Source organism: Gorilla gorilla, chromosome 1, assembly GCF_029281585.2.
Source record: "Gorilla gorilla gorilla isolate KB3781 chromosome 1, NHGRI_mGorGor1-v2.1_pri, whole genome shotgun sequence".
In the NCBI taxonomy this organism is placed as follows: Eukaryota; Metazoa; Chordata; class Mammalia; order Primates; family Hominidae; genus Gorilla; species Gorilla gorilla.
In genome coordinates this window covers 129,163,765-129,191,209 of record NC_073224.2, presented here as the reverse complement: position 1 = coordinate 129,191,209, position 27,445 = coordinate 129,163,765, and the positions used below count along the sequence as shown (strand labels likewise).

Genomic DNA, 27,445 nt, shown 5'->3' with positions numbered 1-27,445 from the left:
CCAGAACAGGGAGATTTTGAGGAGAGTCTTGTGGGGCCATTGTCCAGATGATCACTGCCTGCAGCTGCACTTGAAAAGGGAGCAATAGGTGTAATGTTAAGGACATTAAGAAGTAAATGACTAATTTGCTGGGCACAATGGCTCACTCCTGTAATCAATCCCAGCACTTTGGGAGGCCCATGCTGGTGGATCGCTTTAGTCTAGGAGTTCAAGACCAGCCCAGGCCACATGGTGAAACCCTATCTCTACAAAAAATACAAAAATTATCTGGGCATGGTGGTGCTCACCCAGTTAGGAGGCTGAGGTAGGAGGATCGCTTGACCCCGGGAAGTCAAGGCTGCAGTGAGCCAAGATCGCACCACTGCACTCCAGCCTGGGCGACAGTGAGCCCTTGTCTCAAAAAAAAAAAAAAAAAAAAAAATTTGAGCAAATTTAGAATCTTATGAAACTGGTAAGAAAAATTAGTTGAGCCAAATATTTATGAATGCTTAACTTCAATACAGAAGGGATAAAAATAAAAAGGAAAAAGTAATAGAAGTTAGGAGTTAATACTATGATAAAAGATAAGTAGACAGTATGAAAATATTAAACGAGTAAAATAGACATAGATCTAGAACAGATGTCAGCAAACACTTTTTGCAAAGGGCTGGTAGTGAACATTTTAGGCTTTGCAGGCCAATGGGCTCTGTCATAATGACTCAGCATTATTATCATAGTGTAAAAGCAGTCATAGACAATACATAAATGAATGGTGGGACACTGCATTCCAATGGAACTTTATTTACAAACACAGGTTACTGCAACAAAACAAAAACCGAACAACCTGATTCAAAAGTGGGCAAACGATTTGAATAGACATTTCTCCAGAGAAGATATAAAAATGTCCACTAAGCACATGAAAAAATGCTCACTATGACTCATCATTAGAGAAATGCAAATCCAAACTATAATGAGATGCCACCTCGCACTGGTTAGGATGGTATTGAAAAGCAGAAAATCACAAGTGCTGGTGAGAGTATGGAGATACTGGTGCACTGTTGTGCACTGTTGGTAAGAATGCAAAATGGTACCGCCACAGTGGAAAACAGTATGGCAGTTCCTCAAAAAATTAAACATAAAATTACTATATGATGCAGCAATTCAATTTCTGAGTATACACCCAAAAGAACCGAAAGCAAGCTCTTAGAGAGATACTTGTACACCCATGTTCACAATAGTATTACACAGCTAAAATGTGGAAGCAATCCAAGTGTGCATCAACAGATGAATGAATAAATGAAATATCATGTATACATACAAAGGAATATTATTCAGCCTTCACAAAGAAAGGAAATTCTGACATATGCTACAACACGGGTGAGCCTTGAGGACATAATGCAAGGTGAAAGAATCCAGTCACAAAAGGACAAAAACTTTATGATCTCACTTATGTTACATAGTCAAAAAATATCTAAAGAGAAAGTAGGAAGCTGATTGTCAGTGGCTAAGAGAATAGGAAAATATTATTTTAGGTGTATAGAGTTCCAGTTTTATAAGATGAAAGGAGTTATGGAGCTAGATAGCGGGGATAGTTGCATAACACTATGAATGCATTTAATGTCAGTGAATTGTTAACATGGTTAAGATGGTAATTTTGTGTTATGTGTATATTACCACAATATAAAATAATAAAACCAAAACAGAACAAAAAACAGCAGGTGGTGGTAGTTTTCTGATTCCTGATTTAGAAGCTCAAATTAAAAGTGCATAGTTATATTAAAGGTAAAACATTACATTTAAGATTGGAAATGTGATTATCAAAAACATTAACTCAATCCTTTAAAAAGGGGGAAGATGTGGTAAACAAAGAGAATTGCAAATGAAAATGATTTTCTAAACATTGTGGTCAAAATTATAAAAGATAAAAACATACATTCTAAGGTCAGAGACAGAAGTAGTATAACCTATATACCTCACACTGAGCCACCAAAAAGGATAATGTAATGGTGGCTAGTACCTAGCAGAAGTCCTGGACCGTGAGATTGTTCGGTGCCTTGTGGCAGTGCTCATACGGTGTTTAGTGCATCTCCCCCTTCTATTAACGGAATAGAATCAGAAAATGAGATGTGCTCAGAAAACACAGCGGCCTGTGTTGGTGGCTTCTGCATTCATCTGTAATCATCTGTTGTTAATTACAACTTCTATGCCTTATATGTACCCATTACCCTTGTATTAGCAGAAAAAGATGAAGCTGAAAGAGACCCCAAGACAGCAGCTTATAGAAAACAGTTTATTCTCCTTTTGTGTAACAGTTCTACAGGGAAGACTCTAGGTTGTTGGGAAGCCGTCCTGCTCCATGAAGTTACTCAGGGACTCGAGCTCCTTCCATCTCGTGCCTCTGTCATTCCTTAGGGTGCTTCCTTATCTCCTTGGTTGGAGCTGTATTGCCCAAGCCAAGGAAGCGACTTCCCATTATGCAAGTGAGGCCGAAGTTGCCCACATCACAACCATTCACATTCCATTGGTGAGATTCAGTTGTGTGGCCATATCTAGTTGCAAGGATAGATGCATATTATAATGGAACAATGGATTTTGGTAGCCAGTTACATCTCTCCCACATCCAGAAAAGTAGAGATAAAGGTTAATTAAACCCAAGTTTAGGAGAAACCTTGGGTTTGAGCCAGTGTTTCAAAGCAGGTAGGATAGAGGCTAAGGTATTAAAGATAAGATCTTTATCTTCTGCTAGACCTGAGGTGGGTGGCATATCACTTAGAGTTCCTTGTTGCTAAAACAGCAAAAGAATTTATTAGCTATATCAGGTAGCTCACTGAATCCCCGGGAGGGCCAGGGAGTTGGCCTTGGAACCTGGGTAGCCAGGAAATATGCCTAATCATATGTGGGATTATTCTAGAGAAGGCACCACAGCCATTGCTGGGCACCAACACCAGAACCCCTACCCATGACATGTGGCACTGGATACCAGTCTCACCACTGCTGTCTCCAAAATCCTGATCCCTCCACCACTGCCCTTCTCATAAGAAAACAAAGAAGCAGGGCTTGCTTCTTTAAAACTGAAGTCTTCCACCACTGTGTGCAATTAACAGAGTCTGGGGCAGAGGACTTTGCCTCAGCCACAAGGGAGGCTGGAAGATCAAGTGGATTAGTTCACATTAAGTTCTGCTATATATAGCCAAATAATAGCAGTGACTTAAATAGGACAGACTTCTATTTCTCATGTAAAAAGGTTTTTTGAGGCAGACAGTTAAGTGCTGGTAATGTCAGCTTCACAATGGCCTTAGTGACTTAGCTTCTTAACTTTATCTTCAGCATGTGGTTTCCCTTCTCCATGTCACCTCTTTGTCCAAAGTGGTTGCTAGAGTCCAACCATCACAGCTGCATTCCAAACAACAGGAGGGAAAAAGAGGAATGGCAGTTGCTCCTTCCCTTTTAAAGAAACTTCCTAGAAATAACATACACCATTTCTGCTTATCATCATTGGTTAGAACTTAGTCACATTGGAAATGACATCTTTTGTCTGGGAAGTAATGTGCCCGGGAGAAATGAAGATTCTATGACAAAAGAAGATAGGGAGAATGGATATTGGGAAAGCAGTCTTCTACCTCAGGAAGGTGAGACTTCTAATGTGAGAAATTCCCCACCTACAGGAAGAGTGTTAAAAAGACGCAGATGAGAGATACCTGACAAAAGCATTATTTTTCTATATGTACATTTCCATTTATTACCATAACAGTCACTACTATAAAATGCTCCTGCTTAACATATGCAACCATGCCTTGTACAAATGAAAACACATTCACCCTCTTTCTCCTAAAACAGAAAGTAAGCAAAGTGTCATTTCCTGCATCCACTTCCAAGTTTGGAATCTGTGGGTAATGTTCATATTGATATTTTGAAAACAAGAGACTAAAGTGTAAAGATAATAACCCCCAATTTGGGCAGGGTGTTGTGGTGCAGGCCTGCAGTTCCAACTATCCTAGAGGTTGAGGTGGGAGGATCGCTTGAGGACAGAAGTTTGCAGTGAGCTATGATTGCACCTGTGTATAATCAGTGCACTCTAGCCTGGGCAACATAGTGAGACCTCACCTCTGAAAAAAAAAAAATAATAAAGGATGAAAGAAAGAGAAAAACAAACCCCAATTCACCCTCTATAAAATAACAAATGAAATGGGAAGTGGAAAAAAGGGAAAAATTAGGTAAGCCTATATGATACAGTAGGAAACAGGCTGCACTCAGATTTGCAAATAAGCTGTTTTGCATTTATTTACAATGCTTATAGAATGCACTTCTTTGGTGAAGGGACTCTGAAGAGATATTGCATAATAAGACTTATATACTAAGCATTGATATGAACAACCCAAAGTCACTCCTTGGATTGGCTCTTGTCTCCATCCCTCTGTGACCCCACTCAGGTTTACTGTCATCCCACTTTGTTACCCTACATTTTTTAGGCTCATGTGGCTTGTGTGGAATGGTGAGGGAAACTCTTACTGATGACAGAGACACAGAGACAGACTGGCCACTACCACATGGTAACCTGAGACTTGGAAGCAGTGAGCAAGAGTGGTCCATTCTGATGGGTTCCGGAACAACTCTCTCCGCAAATGTTAATTGTCATACTCCTTGTAAACAGATCTGATTTTCCACAGAGGACTCCACCTTTTGGAATAGCCCCAACAAATCCTCTCAAAGCATATTCTGTCCAAAAGGCCCAACAGACACCCTACATTCCCTGCATACCTTTAGTTCTCTTCCCAGTTGAAACATAATTTTTTTTTTTTTTTAGACAAGCTCTTGCTCTATCGCCCAAGCTGGAGTGCAGTAGTGCAATCATGGCTCACTGCAGCCTTGACTTCCTTGGGCTCAGGTGATCCTTCCACGTCAGCCTCCTGGGTTGCTGGGACTACAGGCACATGCCACCATGCCTGGCTAATTTTTTTTCCTGTATTTTGTAGAGATGGGGTTTTGCCATGTTGCCCAGGCTGGTCTTGAACTCCTGGGCTCAAGTGATTTGCCTGCCTCTGCCTCCCTCCACCTCCCAAAATGCTAGGATTACATGCATGAGCCACTGCGTGCGGCCTGAAACATAATTTTGGAAAGAAGCAGATAGGGTCTTGGTCACAGTTCAAAAAGATTATCTGTTAATATAATTGAAAGTGTTGTACTACAGAAGATAAAGTACAGGCCTATTTAATAATTCTAATTTTCCTTCAAACTTCCAATACAACATGAACATTATTAGCTGGTGTGTTCTATTCCTATTATTTTGCATCATGGAAAACATCTCCTGCGAACACTAGGTTGGCCCGCTGTCTCCAAGTCAGGCCACACAGCAGCACCTATTCATTTAAAATTCAAATATACCCAGACCCATTTAATCTTTTCTTCCGGATTTAAGTCTCACGTGTCAGTTATCTGTAATTATTTCCATTGTAAACCCCATAATAACATTAAGAGCTAATCCCTGTTAGTTTTCAGAAATGTTTCATTTCAATTTGGCCTAAGCAAGGAAGAAATAAGCCAGACCATGAACTTGTAAACCCAGAAAATCTGGGAGAGGTCCAAGTTAAATCAGAAAGTTTATTTTGCCAAGGTGAAGGATGTGGCCATGACACAGTCTCAGAAAGTCCTTGACAACATGTCCCCAAGATGGTCGGGGCACAGCTTGGTTTGTAAATATATATAAAAGCTACGGCTTATCAATATATGTAAAAAGTACATTGGTTCCATCCAGAAAGGCTGGACAACTCGAAGCAGGTGGGTGCTTCAAGTTGTCCCACCTTTCCAGACCAAACCAATGTAGTTCTTTATACATATTAATTGATGTTTCATGTCTCTCTAAAATGTATAAAATCAAGCTGTGCCCTGAACACCTGGGGCACATGTTGTCAGGACATCCTGAGTCTGTGCCACCGGTACTCATCCTCAACCTTGGCAAAACAAACTTTCTAAATTAACTGAGACCTGGCTGGGCACGGTGGCTCATGCCTGTAATCCCAGCACTTTGAAAGGCCGAGGCAGGCGGATCACCTGAGATGAGGAGTCCAAGACTAGCCTGGCCAACATGGCGAAACCTCGTCTCTACTAAAAATACAAAACTTAGCTGGGCATGGTGGCAGACGCCTGTAATCCCAGCTACTTGTTTGGTAGGCCGAGGCAGGAAAATCGCTTGAACCTGGGAGGTGGAGATTACAGTGAGCAGAGATTGTGCCATTGCACTCCAGTCTGGGCAACAGAGCAAAACTCCCTCTAAAAATAAATAAATAAATAAATAAAGAAAGAAAGAAAGAAAGAAAGAAAGAAAGAAAGAAAGAAAGACCTGTCTCAGATTTTCTGAAACTTGTGTCACATTTTCTGTGTTCACAGGAGGAATCTCAGATAAGACTGTTTTAAAGCTGAGCTCAGCCATGGGTTTGTGCCATCAAATACCTATGAGTTGGGTGATCCTCTCCCCTTGAGGTTCCAAAGTAAACTTGGGGCTCCTGGGCCTGTCAGAAAGTGACATTCTTTACCTACCACAGGTGGACAAAGCTATGAGTCCAGTTTCCCAAGTGGCTTTATTGGCTCCATAAATCAAGTTTGATTCCTTAAAGGAAAGCATACCATTCAAGTTAAAGCTTTGGTAAAATAACCAGTTTCTCCAATTGTGTCCTGTTACAAATGAAAACAGATTATTATTGTGTTGGGAACCAAAAGCCTGAGGGTTGTGACCCACTCAGCATTCCACTGGAGGCTATATGATCAAACAGCAAACTGTTTATCATGAATACAGAATGTGAGCAAACTTGCATCTGCGCCTGCCGCCAGAAGGTATGCTGAGGGTAGTCACTCCCTGGTGCCGTGCTCCTTGAGGTTATCTACTGGGACATCTGGAGCCTACTGTTCAAATAATGTAGTCATGCAGGCCTGCACTAAGTCAAGCAGCTGACCACAACCATCCCCTTCTCCCTATCTCCTTTACTCAATAAATATGAAGGACTCTAAAAGCTCAGGGCCCTTGTTCACTAGAAGCAAGGAGTCCCCCGACCCCCTTCTTCAAAACATACTCTTCAGTCTTTGTCTTTATTCCCGCCTTGGTCCTCCTTTGTTCAGTCCAGCAAGGTCCACAGCAAAGTGCTGCCTGAAAACAGGGTCTTGAGGACATGAACAAAGAAGGTCTGCTGGAGCAGAGGAAGTGAAATTGACCAGATGAACAGGGACCCTGGGATGAATCTGCTGGCAGTGGATATAAGGTCAGTGCTCTAAAGAAGTACTGGGAATGGGAATTTTCTGAATCAGGGTAACATGGGGCAGAATTTGTCTCTTGAAGAAAAACATTATGTGCAGTTGCTTAAAGTTCTGTTGAAACAGCCTGGGGCTCAAGTTAATTCGCAAACATTAACTAAGCTTCTGCAGGAGGTTATTATGCATAACCCATGGTTTCTGCAGGCAGGCACTCTTGATGTGGAAAATTGGGACAGAATAGGAGAAGGATTGAAACGGGCTCATCGAAAATGTCTTAAAGTAGACCCTTCTGTTTTTTTCTGCTTGGGGTTTGGTTTGCACAATCCTACTGCTGCTGTCTCCTTCTAATTCTGTCGGACAACAGGAGTCAGGTTCTGAGTCTCAAGAATTAAAAAGATTATTTATTCCTCTGACAGCGCCTATTGAAAATAATGAGCAAGAGAAAGGGGAGGAGATTTGGCCACTTGCTAAGCAGGAAAAAGGAGAGGAGAATTGGCCTCTGCCACCCCCTCCAATAACAGAAGCAGAAACCCCCATATAAAAAATTTTGCGTGCTGCTGCTATGGCTGGTGAACCTTTAGGACCTTGCGCTTTTCCTATTACTGTAAGGCCTGATCTGAATGACCTACAACATCTTTTACATGAACACACTCTTGTAGAGTTTCAATTATAAAAGAATTAAAAGCTAGCGTGGTTAATAATAGAGGGCAAAGCCCATTTACTATAGGGCTGTTAGAATCAGTGTTTGGAGCCATGTGCCTTCCACCCTTTGATATAAAACATTTGGCTCACACTTGCTTATCCGCCAGTGCATATCTGACATGGAGTTTAAATTGGCAAGAAATGTGAGCAGACCAGGCTAGGCAGAATTGCACCGCTGGTCAAGGACACATTACAGAGGAAATGCTAACATGTAGTGGCCCCTTTTCAGATCTGGTATAACAATTAACACTCCCAGAGGCCACTTACCACCAGTCTGCCTTAGCCACCAAATGTGTCTGGAGCACAATTCCTGAAGAGAGAGTTCCAGTGCAGACTTTTCCACATGTTATGCAGGGATCAAGGGAGCCTTATGCACAATTTATCGCGTGGCTGCAAGAGGCAGTGCAGTGTCAGAACAGGAGGACAGGGGATTGATCTCCCAAGGGAGGTCCCCTGATCCAAGTCACGGCACCAAATGTCATGCGCATCCATGTGAGGAGACCACTAAACAGGCTTTGTGTGAGCAATAAAGCTTTTTAATCGCCTGGGTGCAGGTGGGCTGAGTCTGAAAAGAGAGTCAGCAAAGGGAGTTTGGGGGGGGGCAGTTTTATAGGATTTGGGTAGGTAGTGGAAAATTACAGTCAAAGGGGGTTGTTCCCTTGTAGGCAGGGGCGGGAGTCACAAGGTGCTCAGTGGGGGAGCTTATGAGCCAGGAAAAGGAATTTCACAAGGTAATGTCATCAGTTGAGGCAGGAACCAGCCATTTTCACTTCTTTTGTGGTTCTTCGGTTGCCTCAGGCCCTCTGGATGTATATGTGCAGGCTTGGGCTCAGAGGCCTGACAGTTTAGATAACTAAATGTATATCATAAGGTACAAATAGAATGTCTGGTGAGCTAGAGGGAAATTAAAAATGGATTTATTTGCCAATTGAACATAAAATTATAGAAATTTATCATTGGATTGTCTAAGGAGACCAATTTTATTTAGATAGGAACTACCTATTTTTTTAACTGGATCTCTGAGTTCTGGGCAGAACCCACAATGAATCCTGGGTCTCCAAAAATGGAGAATTATTATGAGGCTAGAACATATGATGCTTTTACAGTGCACTTAAAAATTTTTTTTAAACAAAGACATGTCTAAGTGTCTAAACTACATTCTTCCTTAACTCAAGAGTAGCCTCTGTTGCAATAAATATTTTAGTTAAAAAATCAGGTGAAAACAGAATTCAGTCAATTCAGAAGAAAAAAAACTTTTGCTCAAAAAAACACAAGGTTCTAGAAGAGAAAAACAAAAACAAAAAGGCCTTTTAAATATGAATACGCACTTATGCACACACACGTATCTTGGATGATAGCTTTTAATTAAGCTGACATTTAACCATTGAGCTCCTTTTTAAAAAAATATTTTTAAATCTCATTACTATGTTTCAGCTAAGACAAATTACTGCTATTTCAGAAGTGCCAAGTCTCAAACCAGCAAGGGCTTGATTTAGGAACCAAATGTGTCATAGTAGAAAAAAAGAAGGCAGAACCTTAGCTATTGAACTGCAGTGTGGGGGGCCAGCCAATGCTTTCAGTTTGGTCTGGCTGGCAAAAAGGTGGCCTTGTTACATAATAAAGTCCCTTTAATAGTCAAAATAAAAAATCTCTCCTCTTTTTTTGTTTCCTTTTCTCTTTCCTCTTTTTTTGTTTCCTTTTGCTGGCCATTTTTCTCTCCCCACCATACCACCTTTTTTTTTCTCTTTTTGAGATGGAGTCTTGCTCTGTCACCAGACTGGAGTGCAGTGGCGTGATCACGGCTTACTGCGACCTCTGCCTCCCAGATTCAAGCAATTCTCCTGCCTCGGCCTCCTGAGTAGCTAGGACTACAGGCGTGTGCCACCATACCCAGGTAATTTTTGTATTTTTAGAAGAGACGGGGTCTTACCATGTTGGCCAGGGTGGTCTTGATCTCTTGACCTCGTGATCTGCCTGTCTCGGCTTCCCAAAGTGCTGAGATTACAGGTGTGAGCCATCACGCCCGGCCCATACCACCTTTTTGTGTGTGTGGGGGTATTTTAGCCACTTCAGAGGCTTGTTACCCATAATTTAGAGTTCCCCTTCGGATTTGACCAAGTCAGGATGTGTGTTGGACCCAAAATGTGCTGCTTGCAGACCTAGCTTTTCAGGGCCGTTACACCCTGAACCAGTTTGGTCCACCTGTGTTGCAGCTACCTGGCACAGTGTGCCAGGGGCTCAAGGTGCGGGCGGAGCCAGCTCCTTATATTGCACCTGCTGGCTGAGATTAGGCCCTAAGTATGTTCTCCTGAGAGGAAAACCTATTTAAAGCCGCTGCAGGTCTAGGGAGCGTTCCTCCCAGACACCCTCATGTGATTCTCAGTCACCTGAGAATGCCCCTAAAGGCCCAGGGGAGCAAGGTGCTCTTATTTCTTCAGAGTGGAAGATTCCACACTCATGAGGTACAGGGTTTGGAGTTGGTCAAATCTGGTAAGGAAAGGACCGAAACACACACACACAAAACCCAACAAGACAGAAACAAACAACAAAATAGTTAAGCAAAACTAACAATGATCACACAAATTATATGATTTCTGAATGCTCTAAGTGTAAGCAGAAATTAACACCAGCTGGTTGTTAATGCTAACTTTAGTCATTTAAAAATAATTTGCCAGACAGAATCCCAGACCAGTTTCTTACCTAGTGGTGTGTCTCAGGCTGTAGACTGCTCTCTACAACTCTAGAAGCAGGAAAAAGAAGACTCACCTTCCCTGTTAGAAGCCAGCTCAAACTCCATTAAGGAGTTTCCTGCCTTCCATCATCATGGAAGCAGGAAAACTTGCCTTCCTTGTTGGAAGCAAGTAAAATTCCAAAGAAAAGAAGAGTTGTACAGGAAAATACATTTTAGATCTCAACCAAATTTTTGGAAATCAGGGATTCTCTGCAGGGGGTGCTCTCAGACCTCAGCAAATTGTCCTGTTGGTTTGAGCCGTAAAGTTAGCTCATGCTGGTACCAAGCACCAGTAGGACATTTGTCAAAGGTCAGGGGCATCTCCACCCAGAATCCCTTCATGGTTACCAAAATGTAAACCCAGAAAATCTGAGACAGGTCTCAGTTAATTTAGAAAGTCTATTTTGCCAAGGTTGAGGGCGTGTGTCTGTGACATAGCCTCAGGAAGCCCTGATGACATGTGCCCCAGGTGGCTGGGGCACAGCTTAGTTTTATATATTTTAGGGAGACACGAGATGTCAATCAATATATGTAAGTTGTACATTGGTTCCATCCAGAAAGGTGGGGACAACTCAAAGCAGGGGGGAGGGGGTTGGGCTTCCAGGTCACAGGTAAGTGAGAGACAGATGGTTTCCTTCTTTTGAATTTCTGATAGGCCTTTCCAAAGGAGGCAATCAGAATATGCATCTATTTCAATGAGCAGAGGGATGGCTTTGAATAGAATGGGAGGTAGGTTTGTCTTGAGCAGTTTCCAGTTGGAATTTTCTTTTTAGCTTACTGATTTGGGGGCTCAAGATATTTTCCTTTCACAAACTCATATAACCTACTCTCCAGCCTCAGTGCCTTGCTGATCCTCTGAGACCTCCCTGAACACGAACTTCAGTTCTGACTCCAGGTACTTCTACCTGAACTCTCTCTGTTTTAAGACAGGGCATTCTGTTTTTCTGGGTTCTGTCTCTCAGTCAAATCAAAGAGGAATTTTTTAAAGTTCCTTGAGGGCATTAGGCATTTACCTATCAAGCAAACTCTTCTTTTTTTCTTCCAATTCTCAGTAAATGACAGGAATCAGTGCACAGTTGTGAGTGCCTACTTTGTGTCAGGCTCTGTGCAAGCACTAAATATAAAATTTTGCATAAGACATAGTCTCTGCTCTCAGGCAACTTATAATTTAGCAGCAAAGACTAACATCTAAATGAACAACTGGAGTTGTGTGTTAAGTCCTGATCGAGGAAAGCATTGTACCCTGTGGGAACAAAAATTTAAAATATGTGCATTTAAATTAGCCTGTGGGAGGTAGAGAAATGTCAGTCAGGATAAACCAAATCCTAGTGGCTTAATACACGCTTATTTCTTACTTATCCTTCATGTCGGATGTGATCAACAGGGGCCCTGCTATTCTTAGTCTGTTAGAGACCTAGGCCGATGGAGGCTTTAACTTGGCACCTGCTCTGAGTCTAGACAACTGTGGTGGTCAGATACAGTGACTTACTCACTGGCTTTTAAAACGTCTGCCTGGAAAATGTGTGTAATTTCTACTTGTGTTTAATTGGCCAAACAAGTCAGGAGACAACATTTAAGTTAAAGAGTGTCATGAAGTTTTCCCAATGGGAAAACAATCAGAAATCTTTGGTGACCGTCACCACAGGGATTATCAGATGTGACTTCAAATCTGATTTGAAGGCTAAGGGAGTTGGGGGAAAAGCAAGAGGCAGAGGGGACAGCATGTATTAAAGTGTCAAAATATAAAAGTGAATGTGGTGCTTTTTGGCAATTTGTATTTATAAATTTATGTAACACTGATCTGTTTCAAGTGCTCTAAAATATTTTTTTTTTGGGACAGAGTCTCGTGGTGTCACCTAGGCTGGAGTGCAGTGGTGTGATCTCAGCTCACAGCAATCTCTGCCTCCCAGATTCAAGTGATTCCCTTGTCTCAACCTCCCGAGTAGCTGGGATTACAGGCATGCATCACCATGCCTAGCTAATTTTTGTATTTTTAGTAGAGATGGGGTTTTGCCATGTTGACCAGGCTGGACTTGAACCCCTGACCTCAAGTGATCCACCTGCATCCACCTCCCAAAGTGCTGGGATTACAGGTGTGAGCTACCACGCCTGGCCCAAGTGCTCTAGAAATATTGACTTCATTCTCATTGTAGCAGGATGAGCCACAGACAAGAACCCCTCAGGCACCGAGTTGTGGAAGGAAAGGGCTTTATTCAGCTGGGAGCATCGGCGGACTCACATCTCCAAAAACCGAGCTCCCTGAGTGAGCAATTCCTATCCCTTTTAAGGGTTTATGATTCTAAGGGGGTCCGCGTGAGAGGGTCATGATCGATTGAGCAAGCAGGGGATATGTGACTGGGGGCCGCTTGCACTGGTAATCAGAACGGAACAGAACAGGCCAGGGATTTTCACAGTGCTTTTCCATACAATGTCTGGAATCTATGGATAACAGAACCAGTTAGGTCAGGGGTTGATTTTTAACTACCAGGCCTGGAATGCAGCGCCAGGCTGTCTAACTACTGATTTCATTTCTATCTTTTCTTTAACTCCTACTTTTTCTTTGAGGCAGAAATTGGGCATAAGACAATATGAGGGGTGGTCTCCTCCCTTATCATAACAACCTTGTGAGGGAGGGTTCATTTATCAAAGAAGACGCTGAGCACAGGAGGCCACCATTTACCAGGGGCAAAGCCAGGATCTGAACCCAGACGGCCCGGCTCCGGAGTCCACGCTCCTGAGCACCACACAGTGCTGCTCCCTTGGAAATTCAGAAAGGCTGGATCCAGTGCTCCAGGGCAGCAGGAGGAGGGCACATGCCAAGGATGTCACTGGAAAGGGAGCAGAGATGAGGTTGTGAAGGTAAGCCTGAGAAGACAGTTTTTTTTCCTGAGGTCTTAGAAGCCACTAAACGCCTTTAAGCAGGGGAGTGACATGAACAAATTTACACATTAGAAAAATTACCCACTGAATTTTATTTCATTCCCTTCCCCCACCATCCATCTGAACTCCCTAAGTCCTCTTTTTCTGCGTGGTTCATTTGCTCCACCTGTCCTGCAGCTGAAGGATAAGGAATGTGCAATTTCTATACACAGTCCAGGTGTTTTCATAAGTGCTTCTTAAACTGGCTTTAAAGGCAGATCTGTGTCCATGCCTATCCCTGTCCCTCTCTCCTTTCCCTGGTAACGATGAAACAACTCTATAACAAACTTTCATTTAATCACATAAGCTATTTCTTTCTGAACTAGAAACGCCCAGTTGCTCAACCTTCAACAATAAATACAAATGAGTTTCCCTGATACTTTTGGGGAACTGCTCCACCAAATCTAATGCACCTGTTTCAAGTTTTCTTTTAAGTCCTTACTGATGGTACTTGTATAAAGCCATCACTATTGTGCCTCTGTGCCTTGGGTGTGTCCCCAGCCACCCCCCTGTATCTGCCACTTGCCTGAAGGCAGCCGTTGTTACAGCATTCTTTTCTTGGCCTACGTTAGAGTTAGAGCTGGAAGCTGATTGAGAACTGGGGATCCACCTCTCTTGTGGAAAGGATCTGTTCCTCTCAGTGGCCTTCCCTGCTTTCTGGACCGGTAAGGTCCAGGTTTTGCATAACTGTTGAGTGGATTTTCACTAACAAACATAATAATTAAAAAAAATTGAAACGTGATTTGCCTATGTGATCTGTCCATCTGGAATTCGTGTGAAATATATTTCACCTGCAGACCTGGGCTTTTTAAACTTCTCCCTTGCAAATTGCTCATTCCCTACCTTGCTGCTTTCTCCTGTCATCTGTCTTTCCCAGGATTTTTTTCTCATAGGACTGCAGGACCAATCTCCTGTTTCCTTCCTTCTTCTCTTGTGGTGAACAGACTCTAAGATGGCCCCCATGATCCTACCTCCTGGTACTCATGCCCTTGAGTGTGGGTGGGGCTGGTGACTTGCTTCTAATAGAATAAGAACAGGTGATGGGATGTCACTGCTGTGATTAGATTACATAGGACTGTAGTGTTCCTTCTTCCAGCAGACTCCTTTACTAGCTTTGGTGAAATGGGTGGCCGTGTTGAGGAGATCCCTTTTGCAAGGAACTGAAGGTGGCTCTAGCCGACAGCCAATGAGAAATGGAGGGCCTCTGTCCCACAGGGAACAAAGAACTGATGCTATCAACAATTATACAGACTTGGAGGCAGATCCTTCTCCCACTGAGCCTGGGGATGAGATCAGAGCTCTGGATGACACACTGATGGCAGTTTTCAGATGAAACCCTGAGCAGAGGACCCAGTTCAGCTGTGCCCAGACTCCTAATCCACAAAACTTTGAGACCATAAACATCTGTTGTTTTAGCTGCTAAATTTGTGGGAATAGTGTAGAAGTCTTCTTTTGCCCCTGGAGTATGGCAAGGTTCAGGGTATTGTCCCATGACCACGAAAAATTAGGCACATGGACATGGAGAGTGAGTAGGGCAGAGTAGAATTTATTGGGAAAAAGGAAAGCTCTCAGCAAAGACAGGGGTCTTGAAAGCAGGTTGCCAGTAAGGCGTCTGTGTTCTGTGTCTTTTATGTGGCAGAAGCTGGGAAGTCTTCTGTGGGTTTTGCCCAGAAGAGAGAAGTAACATTTTCTTCTTGGGGTACTACAGCTGTGCATGCTTAAGTTTTGCCAAAGGGACTCCATCTTGGTTATTACCCGTGAGTGCCTAAGCAAAACCCATGGGGGTGCTAAAACCACAATGCTAATGTCATGTTTAATGACATTATAATGAGCTGGGTTAAATTAGGGACATTTAGGCTGATTTATTGTGCCTGCACCAAAGTTGGGATGGTCACTTCTGAGCAACATCCTAGCTTAAGGGTAACTTCTTCCGTTTTTCCTATTAACTGTAGAGGCTGTATAGGCACTGTCTTGCCATTGTTCTTGTGAACATAGTTCCTTTCTATCCCTTCTCCTGAGACCCTCCCTCTCTATGTGCCTATCCATCCCTTAACTACCTCCTCTCTCAATACTGTTACACAGCAATAAATAATGCATTCCCTTTTTAATTTCTGGTCATATCATCGATCTAGCCCCAGGGGCATCCTCAATTTCTCTGGCCTGCCTTAAATACACAAGGGTAGAGCATACCGCTCCCTCACACTATGGAAATTATATCAATAGTTATCAGACTGAAAAACTTCTGAGCTTTATACCTCTTCTGGCCAAAGGCTCCCCATGCCCAAGATACTGGCCTGAACACCTAATCCCTGCTCACAGGGGGTGGCAAAACATGGCAGTTGAATTGTCTGCTTAGCACCTTCTGTCTGTACTATTCCTCCTGACATCACTGGGTATCCCTGCCATTTGGGCCCTCTGACCATCACTAGAGAGATCCTTGGCTTCTGGTCCATAGGGGATGGCAATCTGGCCCACAGGCCTGTCTCTGAAGACTATTCAGACTCTGCTCTGTGAAAGGAGAGTGGTGCCAAGTCATCTCCACAGGAGTCAGTGTTTCTTAAGTTTGCTTTCTTTTCTAAAAACTAGCTTCTACTACACAAGCAATGCATGAGTACATTCTCTTAGTTAGGAAAGCAAGTCTTAGCCTTAACTTGGAAATGCCCTTTAACTTCCACCATGGAGTCTGGGCCTTTATCCCACTTGCCTGCAGTAAGACTGTTATGAGTTTGGTGTTTCCCTCCAGACTCTTCTCTATGCTTGGAGATCTTTTTTATTTTTTTAAGAGACAGGGTCTTGCTCAGTCACCCAGATTGGAGTGCAGTGGCAAGAACACAGCTCACTGCAGCTTCAAATTCCTGGGCTCAAGTGATCCTCCCACCTCAGCCTCCTGGGTAGCTGGGACTATGCATGAGCAACTGTGCACAGCTAATTAAAAAAAATTTTTGGGAGACAGGGGTCTCACTATGTTGCCCAGGCTGGTCTTAAACTCCTGGCCTCAACTGATCCTCTCACCTCAGCCTCTGAAGGTGTTGTTATTACAGCTGTGAGCAACCACACCTGGCCTGTTTTGGGGATCTTTGCATGTTAGTTCACACAGTTCAGTCTCATTCTTCCGTTGCCACATGGTACTCCATAGTATTGACAGGTATTTACATGGTTTCCACTTATTTGTCATTACACACAATGCCACAGTGAACATCTTAGTATATGTCTCTTTGAATGAGTTTTTTTTTTTTTTTTTTTGAGACAGAGTCTCACCCTGTAGCCAGGCTGGAGTGCAGTGGCGTGATCTCGGCTCACTGCAACCTCTGCCTCCCAGGTTCAAGCAATTCTCCTGCCTCAGCCTCCTGAGTAGCTGGGACTATAGGCACATGCCACCATGCCCAGCTAATTTTTGTATTTTTAGTAGAAATGGGGTTTCATCATGTTGGCCAGGATGGTCTCGATCTCTTGACCTCGTGATCTGCCCACCTCAGCCTCCCAAAGTGCTGGGATTACAGGCGTGAGCCACCAAGCCCGGCCATGGATGAGTTTTTATAGCATGGAATTGCTGGGTCATAAGATATGATTTAAATTTTACAATTGTCCTGCAAAGTAGCTATACTAATTTACAAGTTGACCAGCAGGAAATGCATATCACTTTCCTAAGCCTTGCCAACACTTTAGAAACTTTTTACTCATCGGATAGAAGGAAATATGGTTTCTCACTGTTGTAATTTATAATTCCTTACATCATAAACATCTTTTAGACATTTTTGGCTATATTTCTTTTTTATAAATTGTTCATCGATTTTGTCCATTTTTAAAAACTCAGTTGTCTTAATGATTTATAGGTCTTTATATAATCTTTATACTAGTGCTTTTTGTCTCACTTGTCATTTATTTGTGGGTGCCTTAGGAAAAGTTGTAGAATTTGATCCTATTCAATTGGTAAATCTTTCCTTTGTGATTGTTATTTTAAAAAGTAAAAGAATAAAGAATGGCTACTCCACAGGCAGAGCAGCCTATGGTTTTTTCTTTTTACGTCTTTAAAGAAACTTCTCCTACCCCGTGGTCACAAAAATTCTTACATTTTCATCAGTATTTCAACAGCTTTGTGTTTAATGTTGGGCCTTAAATTCCAGATTAATTTTAGTGAATAGTGTCAAGTGGGGCTCTATTATTTTTAATGAGTAAGCAATTGTCCCAACTCTATTGGCTAGCCCACGAGTCTGAAATACTGCCTTTATCACACTAAACTCCCATGTGTACACAGGACGGTTTCCGAACTCCAGTTAAGTCCATCAGTACCACAGTTTTACTTGTGTTATCCTCACCCAGTCTTCACAGGGACTCCAGTCCCATTTAACACACCTGCTCTCTCCAACTGTGCAATCTCATTTTTTCTAGTACCCACTCTCAGGGCTTGGGCATGAACCTACAGCCCTTGAACTCAGTTGGGGAGTAGGGAAATGCCAGTATCGCAGTGATTCAATTCATATCTTGATGATTCTCCACATATTCTTTTTCCCTTTTAGCCTTTATACCCAAGAGAAATTCAGCTGGACACCAGTAACATAAGTGCTATTTATTGAAAAGAGCAAAGCAAGAGTGCTGACCCCTTAGGGACAGGATGAAACAAAACAAGCTCTGCAAGTCTGCCTCCTGCTCAGCATACAGGCTTGTTGCCCCACTGGGCCATCTTGTTGTTGATGGGCATCTTGAAGAACTGATCAGAGTGTAAGTAGGCAGCGATTTTCTCCAAAGCCTGAAAGGAAAATACACCAAATCTTATAAAAACCCCAACCCAGTCCAACAGATGCATACCAGAACAGCAACATTCACGTGTTGCCTGCGTCTACCTCCTCCATTTTTTGTAGACAGTGCCTTCAAGGTATAGAAGTTAGGCTCTTCCCAAGACTTAAAGGTCTAGAGGTGTCCAACCATTGATCCCATTAGGCAAAAGCCGGGGAAGAATCCTCCACAATGGGATCCTGGAGGTCCCAGGGGAGCCTGTGAGTGTTTTTTATAAGAGAAAGGTGCAGGAAACGTCACCTCAAAACGGCACATGAAAGCCTTCAGGTTTGGGAACTCATCCAGGCACTTGGGGTCAAATATACGGTTCTGATCCAAGATATCATAGGTGAGAAAATCCACAAAGGTGAGCTAGAAGAAAAGCAATAAGATGCTTAGGTCTGAGGAGTAGTAGCCTGCAGAGATAGAGAGGTATCCTCTTCTTTTCCCTTCTTCCTACCTTTTCCCCGGCAAACCATGAGAATTTCCCCAGAAACATGGAGAATTGTTTCAGTTGTCCAGGTAGCTCTTCCAAGTACTGAGGCTTCAGTTTTTCCTGAGAGGAAAAAACAGAATGAGAATAGTGGTGATCATCTTTGTAGTTAATCAGGGCACAGGCCAGTGACGGACATTTAGTAGCCCCTTCTCTAGGTGGGTTCTCATTGCCTTCACTTGAAGATGGCAGGGTGGGGAAGGAGGAGTTTAGAAAGAAGAGGCACCAGCACCAGAATTACATGACAAAACAAACCAAAAAATATAAGTTCTGTTTCTTATTCTAACAATCTGGGTTGGTGAGAAGGTAGCAGCAGCAGAATGGAACAGAGATAACCCTTGGGTTCCTAAATACCCCTTTTTCTGATACTCCATTCAGCAGATGTGTGCTAAGGAAACTCACGTGGTCAGAGCTGTAACAGAGCCTTATCAGTTGTGTGCGGAAATCCATTACTTGGTTCTCTATGATGTCCACTCGAATCTTTTCTTCTTCAGTCTCACCACCTGTAGGCCAAATGACAACAAATCACCCTTGGCATCATCCACTCTCAGACAAACTACCAGCCTGGGGTCCCTCACCAGCCCTACCCCACTCACACATGTTGTGCTTGCGAGCGATGTAGCGCAAGATGGCATTGCTCTGGGTGATCTTGTTCTTCCCATCCAGGAGGTAGGGCAGCTGAAAGGAAAAGGACAGGACAAATGAACAACCTACCTCTCTCTTGATTCCCTACCTCTCTCTCCAGGGGAAAAGAACACTTGCAGGGCAGTGAACAAGAGTGAGAAGATGCTGTGTTAGGAGAAAAAAAAATAAGTAGAAGGTAGCAACTGGGTCCACAAGATTCTAGACAGGGGTTCTTAAATTGGTGTGTGTATGTGTGGGTGTATGTGCATGCCATGGACCTTTTCTCAGAATAAAGTTGTTAAATGCATGAAGCAAAATAGATAATTTACACAATCAAAAAACATTTTTAAAAATTCAAATAGAGTAACGTGCCTATTAGTGCATTAAATAGCAAGCAGATGTAATGACTAACATAATCTCAAAGTAAATAATATTATATGTATATATTTACTTACATGTATATAAATATCACTTAAAATATCTGCAACGCATGTAATAGAATATGAAACTACCTGATTTCAGGCTGGGCACAGTGGCTCATGCCTGTAATCCCAACACTTTGGAAGGCCGAGGTGGGAGGATTGTTTGAGCCCAGAAGTTCAGGATCCGCCTGGGTAACATGGCAAAACCCCGTCTCTTACAAAAATACAAAAATTAGCTGGGCATAGTGGTGTGTGCCTGTAGTCCCAGCTCCTTGGGAGGCTGAGGTGGGAGGACTGCTTGAGCCTGGGAGGTTGAGGCTGCAGTGAGCTGTGATTGCGCCACTGCACTCCAGCCTGAGCGACAGAGTGAGACACTGTCTCAAAACAAAAGAACACGAAACACACAAAAAAGAAAATACCTGATTTCTACTAGTGACAAAGTGACAGACATGGCTAATAACCAATGTCACTTATTGTCTGTCTTCACAATAAAAGGATATAACTTTTGCTAGTGGTTAATGGGAATGAAAATACATATCCATCCAGTTCAAGGACCCCTGAATTCTATTTATTCTATCCAGGTTAAGATCCCCTATTTTGCATCCTTCTGTACCAGGCAGGAGAGAGGCAAGGATGGATATACTTGAAGGCTTTCCCTTCTGCCCGCCACCTCTACTAAAGCCACTTACATTAGGAAAGTCCAGGTCTAGCTTGAATTTCACATCCAGCCATTGGCTTCGATCATAGTCAGGAGCTGTAAGAGACAGAATTAAGTGGGACCCAACCTCCTTAATACCCCACCTGACAAGACCAAAAGATCTAAAGAAATGACTTGGTCCCAATACCTCAAATTCCCAGGCCCCAAAAGCATAACCATTGAGCCTCTGAGCCCTATTTGGTTAAGCATTAAGACGGGTTTGGGCTATGTTAAAAAGAGAACCCCCAGTTCCAGATAAAGGATGTGTCTCTATTCACCCAGATTGGGGCAGACGTCCCACCCAGCCTTGGCGCGACGCCACCACCCTCTGGGCGTAAGAAGACCAGGGCAGGTGGAGGGCCAGCTTGGCTGCACGGGCACGGGAAGCGGCATTACCTTCCCCGCACGTGTACCGTTTCTCCTCATAGGAGGTATCCGTGAACTCCAGGAGCAGGCGGATGGCGTGCGCCAGCTGGGGAAGACAGCGGTTCAGCGACTGCGCAGCTCCCACCCATTCCCAACCCCCGCCCGCTAACGTCCCCCGGCCCGGGGCTGCCGAGTCCCTGCGTCCTGCCGGGGCGGTGGTTAAGCGGCCCCCAGGCCCGGCTCCGGCGTGGTCTCCTCCGCCCCTCCCCACAGGGCCCGCGATCCCAGAGGCTGGGCAGGGGTCGACATCCGTGACTGGGCAGCTCGAAAAGGCTCCCGCGTAGAGCTGCTCCTGCTGGAGATAGCGGACCCAGAGACCCGCCCTCTCTGCGTCAGTCTCTTTGACCGAGCGGCTCTACCGTTGAGATGGCACTCACCCCACGAATATCCCAGTACCCGAGAACCATAGACGACTCGCACGACATGGTGACGAGCTTTCGAGCCTTCGAGGACTAGGGAAACTGTGAGCGGGAGGGGCTTTATACCCGACATAAGGGGGCGGGGCCCACGCGCGGGCGCCCTGACTCCGCCTCCGCCCTGTTCTCCTTCCCCTCCCTCTGCGGCTCCACAGGGCCGTGCGCAGGCGCGACTTCTGCCGGCGTTGGGGTTCAGGTCCTGGCGACCCCGAGGCGGGACCCGGGCAGGAGCACTGCAGGAGAGCAAGGGACCCGAGGTTGAGGTTCCTCCCTTCCCCGCGGGTGGGAGCCAGACTTCATTCATTAATGGTGCCAGTGAAGACGCGAAAAGCACCACTAGCCAGGCAGTGGGGACCCTAGTTACCCAGGGAGAGCGAGATTCGCTCCGTTTTTACCAAGCCAGCCAGGGCTGGATGAAGGATACGAAGATTGGGGCAAGGCCGGAGAGTCAGACCAACCTCTGACCACACAGAGCAGAAGATTCCCCACAGACCAAGCTCCCCTCTCTGTCAGTCAAGGACCTCTGCAACCTGACCCCAACGTGTTTTCCAGTCCTATCTCTCCCTCAGCCCGTCACAACTTCGTAAGTCAGCCCAACCCAACAATACTTGCTGTTCCTTCTACACACACGTGCATTTCCCACCTTGGAGTGTTTGCTCTGTGATCCTCCTACCTGCATCCTAATTTCCACAGCCTATCCTTCCTCAGCAGCCTTGCTGAAATGTCTGCCTTCTCCTTGAAGCCTTCTCAGAACCAACCTCTATCCTGGCCAGAAGAGGTCTCTTATCTTGAATGTTTCCTACCTTTGTTTTATGGGCTTAAGTAATTTATGGATTCCTTATTATAATTTCCTCCTCCAACGCCTCCCACTTCCTAATGCTCACGCATTTAGGGAAATTAATCTTGCCTCTTTGTGTAGGATGGACTGGAGGAGGAAAGGTACTACCGTTTTTCATTCACTCATTCATCTGTACAACAATGTTTAACATGCCTGTTATGGACAGGCACTGTTTTAGGTGCTGGGGATACAGAATTGAACTCAACAGACCAAATCCCTGCCCTCAGGAAGTTTACATTCTAATGGGGAAGAAATAAACTAATATATAGTAAATATCTAGTAAGTCAGATGGTGATACACATCCTATGGAGAGCAATAAAATCGAGAAGAGAGATAGGGGGTCTCAAGGTGGGAACTGGCGGAGTCCCAGTAGGAAGGGGATTTGTGTTTTTAAAGGGTATGTTCATAGAAGGCCTCATGGGGAAGTTAATCTTTAAACAAAGACCTGAAGGAGGTGAGAGATCAAGCCACTCTGCTGTGGGGGCCACCATGGGCTGATATAAAACAGAATAATTGCTGTTCCTTTTACAAGCATGTTTGCTCTGCTCCTGCCTGCACCCTAATGTCCATGGCCTAGCCTTCCTCAAGTAGCCGTGCTCAAATGCTCACTTCTTCCTTGAAGCCTTCTCAGAATCACCCTCTATCCTGGCCAGAAGAGTTCTCTCCCTCTCTTATCTCGAATCACTTCCTACCTGCAGGAGGCAGAGAGAACTCCAGGAAAAGGGAAACAGCAAGTACGGGAGTGATCACTCTGTAGATTGTGTTTGAAACCAGAGACTAGATGAGATCACCGTGGGAGCACGAGTAGCAGAGATGAGGTCTAAGGGTTTGAGGTGCTCTGGCATATCAACATGTAAAGGTTAGGGAAAAATGAGAGCAAACCAGCAAAGGAGTCTGAAAAGGAATGGCCAGGGAGGTAGGAGGAAAACAAAGGGTCCTGGGAGCCATGTGAAGATGTTTAAAGGGAGAAGTGATCAACTATGTCAAGTGTGGCTGATCAAGTAAGATGAAGATGGAGAATCAATGGTTGAATTTAGGAAAGTAGGGGTTTTGACCTTGACAGAGCAAGAGAGCTGCCCGAGGCCCCTATAGTCATGGGAAGAACTAAGCTTCTGAATTTCGGCAGGGCCCATGCAAATGAAAAGGGGCACAGATTTGCAACAGGGTCAACTCGGGAGAGATAGGATTCTAGTTGACTGTGGAGGAGTGACAGAGGAAGGAGTCCGGAGCTGCTCTGAGGGTTCTGGCCAGGCCTCCGCAGCACAGCCCTCAGGGCAGTCTGAGCGCCTAGATCCCCTAGCTCAGGTGTGGGAAATCACATTTGCCCATCAGTTTAACTGAAGCAAGGTTGGGACTTTTTAAAAGGGCATTTTGCTAAACAGAAGAAAGGAAAAGAGTACAAACCACATGGACAGGTGAAATTTATAATGCCTGTGTCTCTCCTCCCAAGAAAGCAAAAGGCCAGTCACAAATTCACCTGAGGTATCAGATTAGCATTTATTGAGCACCTATCATATGCCAGGCAATATATAAGTATTTATGTACGTTAGCTAATTTATTCCAATTTAAGCTTCACAACAACTTTAGGAAGTAGGTGTTATGCCTATTTTCTTTTCTTTTTTTTTTTTTTGCAGTTTTTGCATTACTTTCTTTTTTTTAAATTTTATTGTTATTACACTTTAAGTTTTAGGGTATATGTGTACAATGTGCAGGTTTGTTACATATGTATACATGTGCCATGTTGGTGTGCTGCACCCATTAACTCCTCATTTAACATTAGGTATATCTCCTAATGCTATCCCTCCCCCCTCCCCCCACCCCACAACAGTCCCTGGAGTGTGATGTTCCCCTTCCTGTGTCCATGTGTTCTCATTGTTCAGTTCTCACCTATGAGTGAGAACATGCGGTGTTTGGTTTTTTGTCCTTGCAATAGTTTGCTGAGAATGATGGTTTCCAGTTTCATCCATGTCCCTACAAAGGACATGAACTCATCATTTTTTATGGCTGCATAGTATTCCATGGTGTATATGTGCCACGTTTTCTTAATCCAGTCTATCGTTGTTGGACATTTGGGTTGGTTCCAAGTCTTTGCTATTGTGAATAGTGCCACAGTAGACATACGTGTGCATGTGTCTTTATAGCAGCATGATTTATAATCCTTTGGGTATATGCCCAGTAATGGGATGGCTGGGTCAAATGGTGTTTCTAGTTCTAGATCCCTGAGGAATCGCCACGCTGACTTCCACAATGTTGAACTAGTTTATAGTCCCACCAAAAGTGTAAAAGTTTTCCTATTTCTCCACATCCTCTCCAGCACCTGTTGTTTCCTGACTTTTTAATGATTGCCATTCTAACTGGTGTGAAATGGTAACTCATTGTGGTTTTGATTTGCATTTCTCTGATGGCCAGTGATGGTGAGCATTTTTTCATGTGTTTTTTGGCTGCATAAATGTCTTCTTTTGAGAAGTGTCTGTTCATATCCTTCGCCTACTTTTTGATGGGGTTGTTTTTTTCTTGTAAATTTGTTTGAGTTCATTGTAGATTCTGGATATTAGCCCTTTGTCAGATGAGTAGGTTGCGAAAATTTTCTCCCATTTTGTAGGTTGTGTGTTCACTCTGATGGTAGTTTCTCTTGCTGTACAGAAGCTCTTTAGTTTAATTAGATCCCATTTGTCAATTTTGGCTTTTGTTGCCATTGCTTTTGGTGTTTTAGACATGAAGTCTTTGCCTATGCCTATGTCCTGAATGGTATTGCCTAGGTTTTCTTCTAGGGTTTTTATGGTTTTAGGTCTAACATGTAAGTCTTTAATCCATCTTGAATTAATTTTTGTATAAGGTATAAGGAAGGGATCCAGTTTCAGCTTTCTACATATGGCGAGCCAGTTTTCCCAGCACCATTTATTAAATAGGGAATCCTTTCCCCATTGCTTGTTTTTGTCAGGTTTGTCAAAGATCAGATGGTTGTACATATGTGGCATTATTTCTGAGGGCTCTGTTCTGTTCCATTGATCTATATATCTGTTTTGGTACCAGTACCATGCTGTTTTGGTTACTGTAGCCTTGTAGTATAGTTTGAAGTCAGGTAGCATGATGCCTCTGGCTTTGTTCTTTTGGCTTTGGATTGACTTGGTGATGCGGGCTCTTTTTTGGTTCCATATGAACTTTAAAGTAGTTTTTTCCAATTCTGTGAAGAAAGTCATTGGTAGCTTGATGGGGATGGCATTGAATCTATAAATTACCTTGGGCAGTATGGCCATTTTCACGATATTGATTCTTCCTACCCATGAGCATGGAATGTTCTTCCATTTGTTTGTATCCTCTTTTATTTCCTTGAGCAGTGGTTTGTAGTTCTCCTTGAAGAGGTCCTTCACATCCCTTGTAAGTTGGATTCCTAGGTATTTTATTCTCTTTAAAGCAATTGTGAATGGGAGTTCACTCACGATTTGGCGCTCTGTTTGTCTGTTACTGGTGTATAAGAATGCTTGTGATTTTTGTACATTGATTTTGTATCCAGAGACTTTGCTGAAGTTGCTTATCAGCTTAAGGAGATTTTGGGCTGAGACAATGGGGTTTTCTAGATATACAATCATGTCATCTGCAAACAGGGACAATTTGACTTCCTCTTTTCCTAATTGAATACCCTTCATTTCCTTCTCCTGCCTAATTGCCCTGGCCAGAACTTTCAACACTATGTTGAATAGGAGCAGTGAGAGAGGGCATCCCTGTCTTGTGCCAGTTTTCAAAGGGAATGCTTCCAGTTTTTGCCCATTCAGTATGATATTGACTGTGGGTTTGTCATAGATAGCTCTTATTATTTTGAGATACGTCCCATGAATACCTAATTTATTGAGAGTTTCTAGCATGAAGTGTTGTTGAATTTTGTCAGAGGCCGTTTCTGCATCTATTGAGATAATCATTTGGTTTTTGTCTTTGGTTCTGTTTATATGCTGGATTACATTTATTGATTTGCATATATTGAACCAGCCTTGCATCCCAGGGATGAAGCCCACTTGATCATGGTGGATAAGCTTTTTGATGTGCTGGTGGATTCGGTTTGCCAGTATTTTATTGAGGATTTTTGCATCAATGTTCATCAAGGATATTGGTCTAAAATTCTCTTTTTTGGTTGTGTCTCTGCCCAGCTTTGGTATCAGGATGATGCTGGCCTCATAAAATGAGTTAGGGAGGATTCCCTCTTTTCCTATTGATTGGAATAGTTTCAGAAGGAATGGTGCCAGCTCATCCTTGTACCTCTGGTAGAATTCGGCTGTGAATGCATCTGGTCCTGGACTTTTTTTGATTGGTAAGCTATTGATCATTGCCACAATTTCAGAGCCTGTCATTGGTTTATTCAGAGATTCAACTTCTTCCTGGTTTAGTCTTGGGAGGGTGTATGTGTCGATGAATTTATCCATTTCTTCTACATTTTCTAGTTTATTTGCGTAGAGGTGTTTGTAGTATTCTCTGATGGTAGTTTGTATTTCTGAGGGATCAGTGGTGATATCCCCTTTATCATTTTTTATTGCGTCTATTTGATTCTTCTCTCTTTTCTTCTCTATTAGTCTTGCTAGCGGTCTATCAATTTTGTTGATCTTTTCAAAAAAACCAGCTCCTGGATTCATTAATTTTTTGAAGGGTTTTTTGTGTCTCTATTTCCTTCAGTTCTGCTCTGATTTTAGTTATTTCTTGCCTTCTGCTAGCTTTTGAATGTGTTTGCTCTTGCTTTTCCAGTTCTTTTAATTGTGATGTTAGGGTGTCAATTTTGGATCTTTCCTGCTTTCTCTTGTGGGCATTTAGTGCTGTAAATTTCCCTCTACACACTGCTTTGAATGTGTCCCAGAGATTCTGGTATGTCGTGCCTTTGTTCTCGTTGGTTTCAAAGAACATCTTTATTTCTGCCTTCATTTCATTATGTACCCAGTAGTCATTCAGGAGCAGGTTGTTCAGTTTCCATGTAGTTGAGCGGTTTTGAGTGAGTTTCTTAATCCTGAGTTCTAGTTTGATTGCACTGTGGTCTGAGAGACAGTTTGTTATAATTTCTGTTCTTTTACATTTGCTGAGGAGAGCTTTACTTCCAACTATGTGGTCAATTTTGGAATAGGTGTGGTGTGGTGCTGAAAAAAATGTATATTCTGTTGATTTGGGGTGGAGAGTTCTGTAGATGTCTATTAGGTCCACTTGGT

The 27,445-nt window shown here is 43.4% G+C and overlaps 1 protein-coding gene across 3 annotated transcripts; it reads right to left on the bottom strand.

Moving 5' to 3' along the window:
* Positions 1-18,125: 18,125 nt before the first annotated feature.
* GSTM3 (glutathione S-transferase mu 3) lies at positions 18,126-22,183 on the bottom strand. Of its 3 annotated transcripts, XM_063696587.1 has the most exons (9): positions 22,098-22,183; positions 21,386-21,657; positions 20,979-21,054; positions 20,575-20,639; positions 19,436-19,517; positions 19,242-19,342; positions 18,807-18,902; positions 18,608-18,718; positions 18,126-18,320 (listed from the first exon to the last, which is right to left on the bottom strand). In XM_063696587.1, the coding sequence occupies exons 2-9, from the start codon at positions 21,431-21,433 to the stop codon at positions 18,222-18,224; spliced, it is 678 nt and encodes a 225-aa protein (XP_063552657.1). In that variant the 5' UTR covers positions 21,434-21,657; positions 22,098-22,183; the 3' UTR covers positions 18,126-18,221. The 3 variants fall into 3 exon arrangements, with proteins under 3 accessions (XP_063552657.1, XP_063554492.1, NP_001354524.1); XM_063698422.1 differs by lacking the exon at positions 20,979-21,054; NM_001367595.3 differs by lacking the exon at positions 22,098-22,183 and having other exon boundaries at positions 18,127-18,320; positions 21,386-21,586.
* Between the last annotated feature and the right edge of the window lie 5,262 nt (positions 22,184-27,445).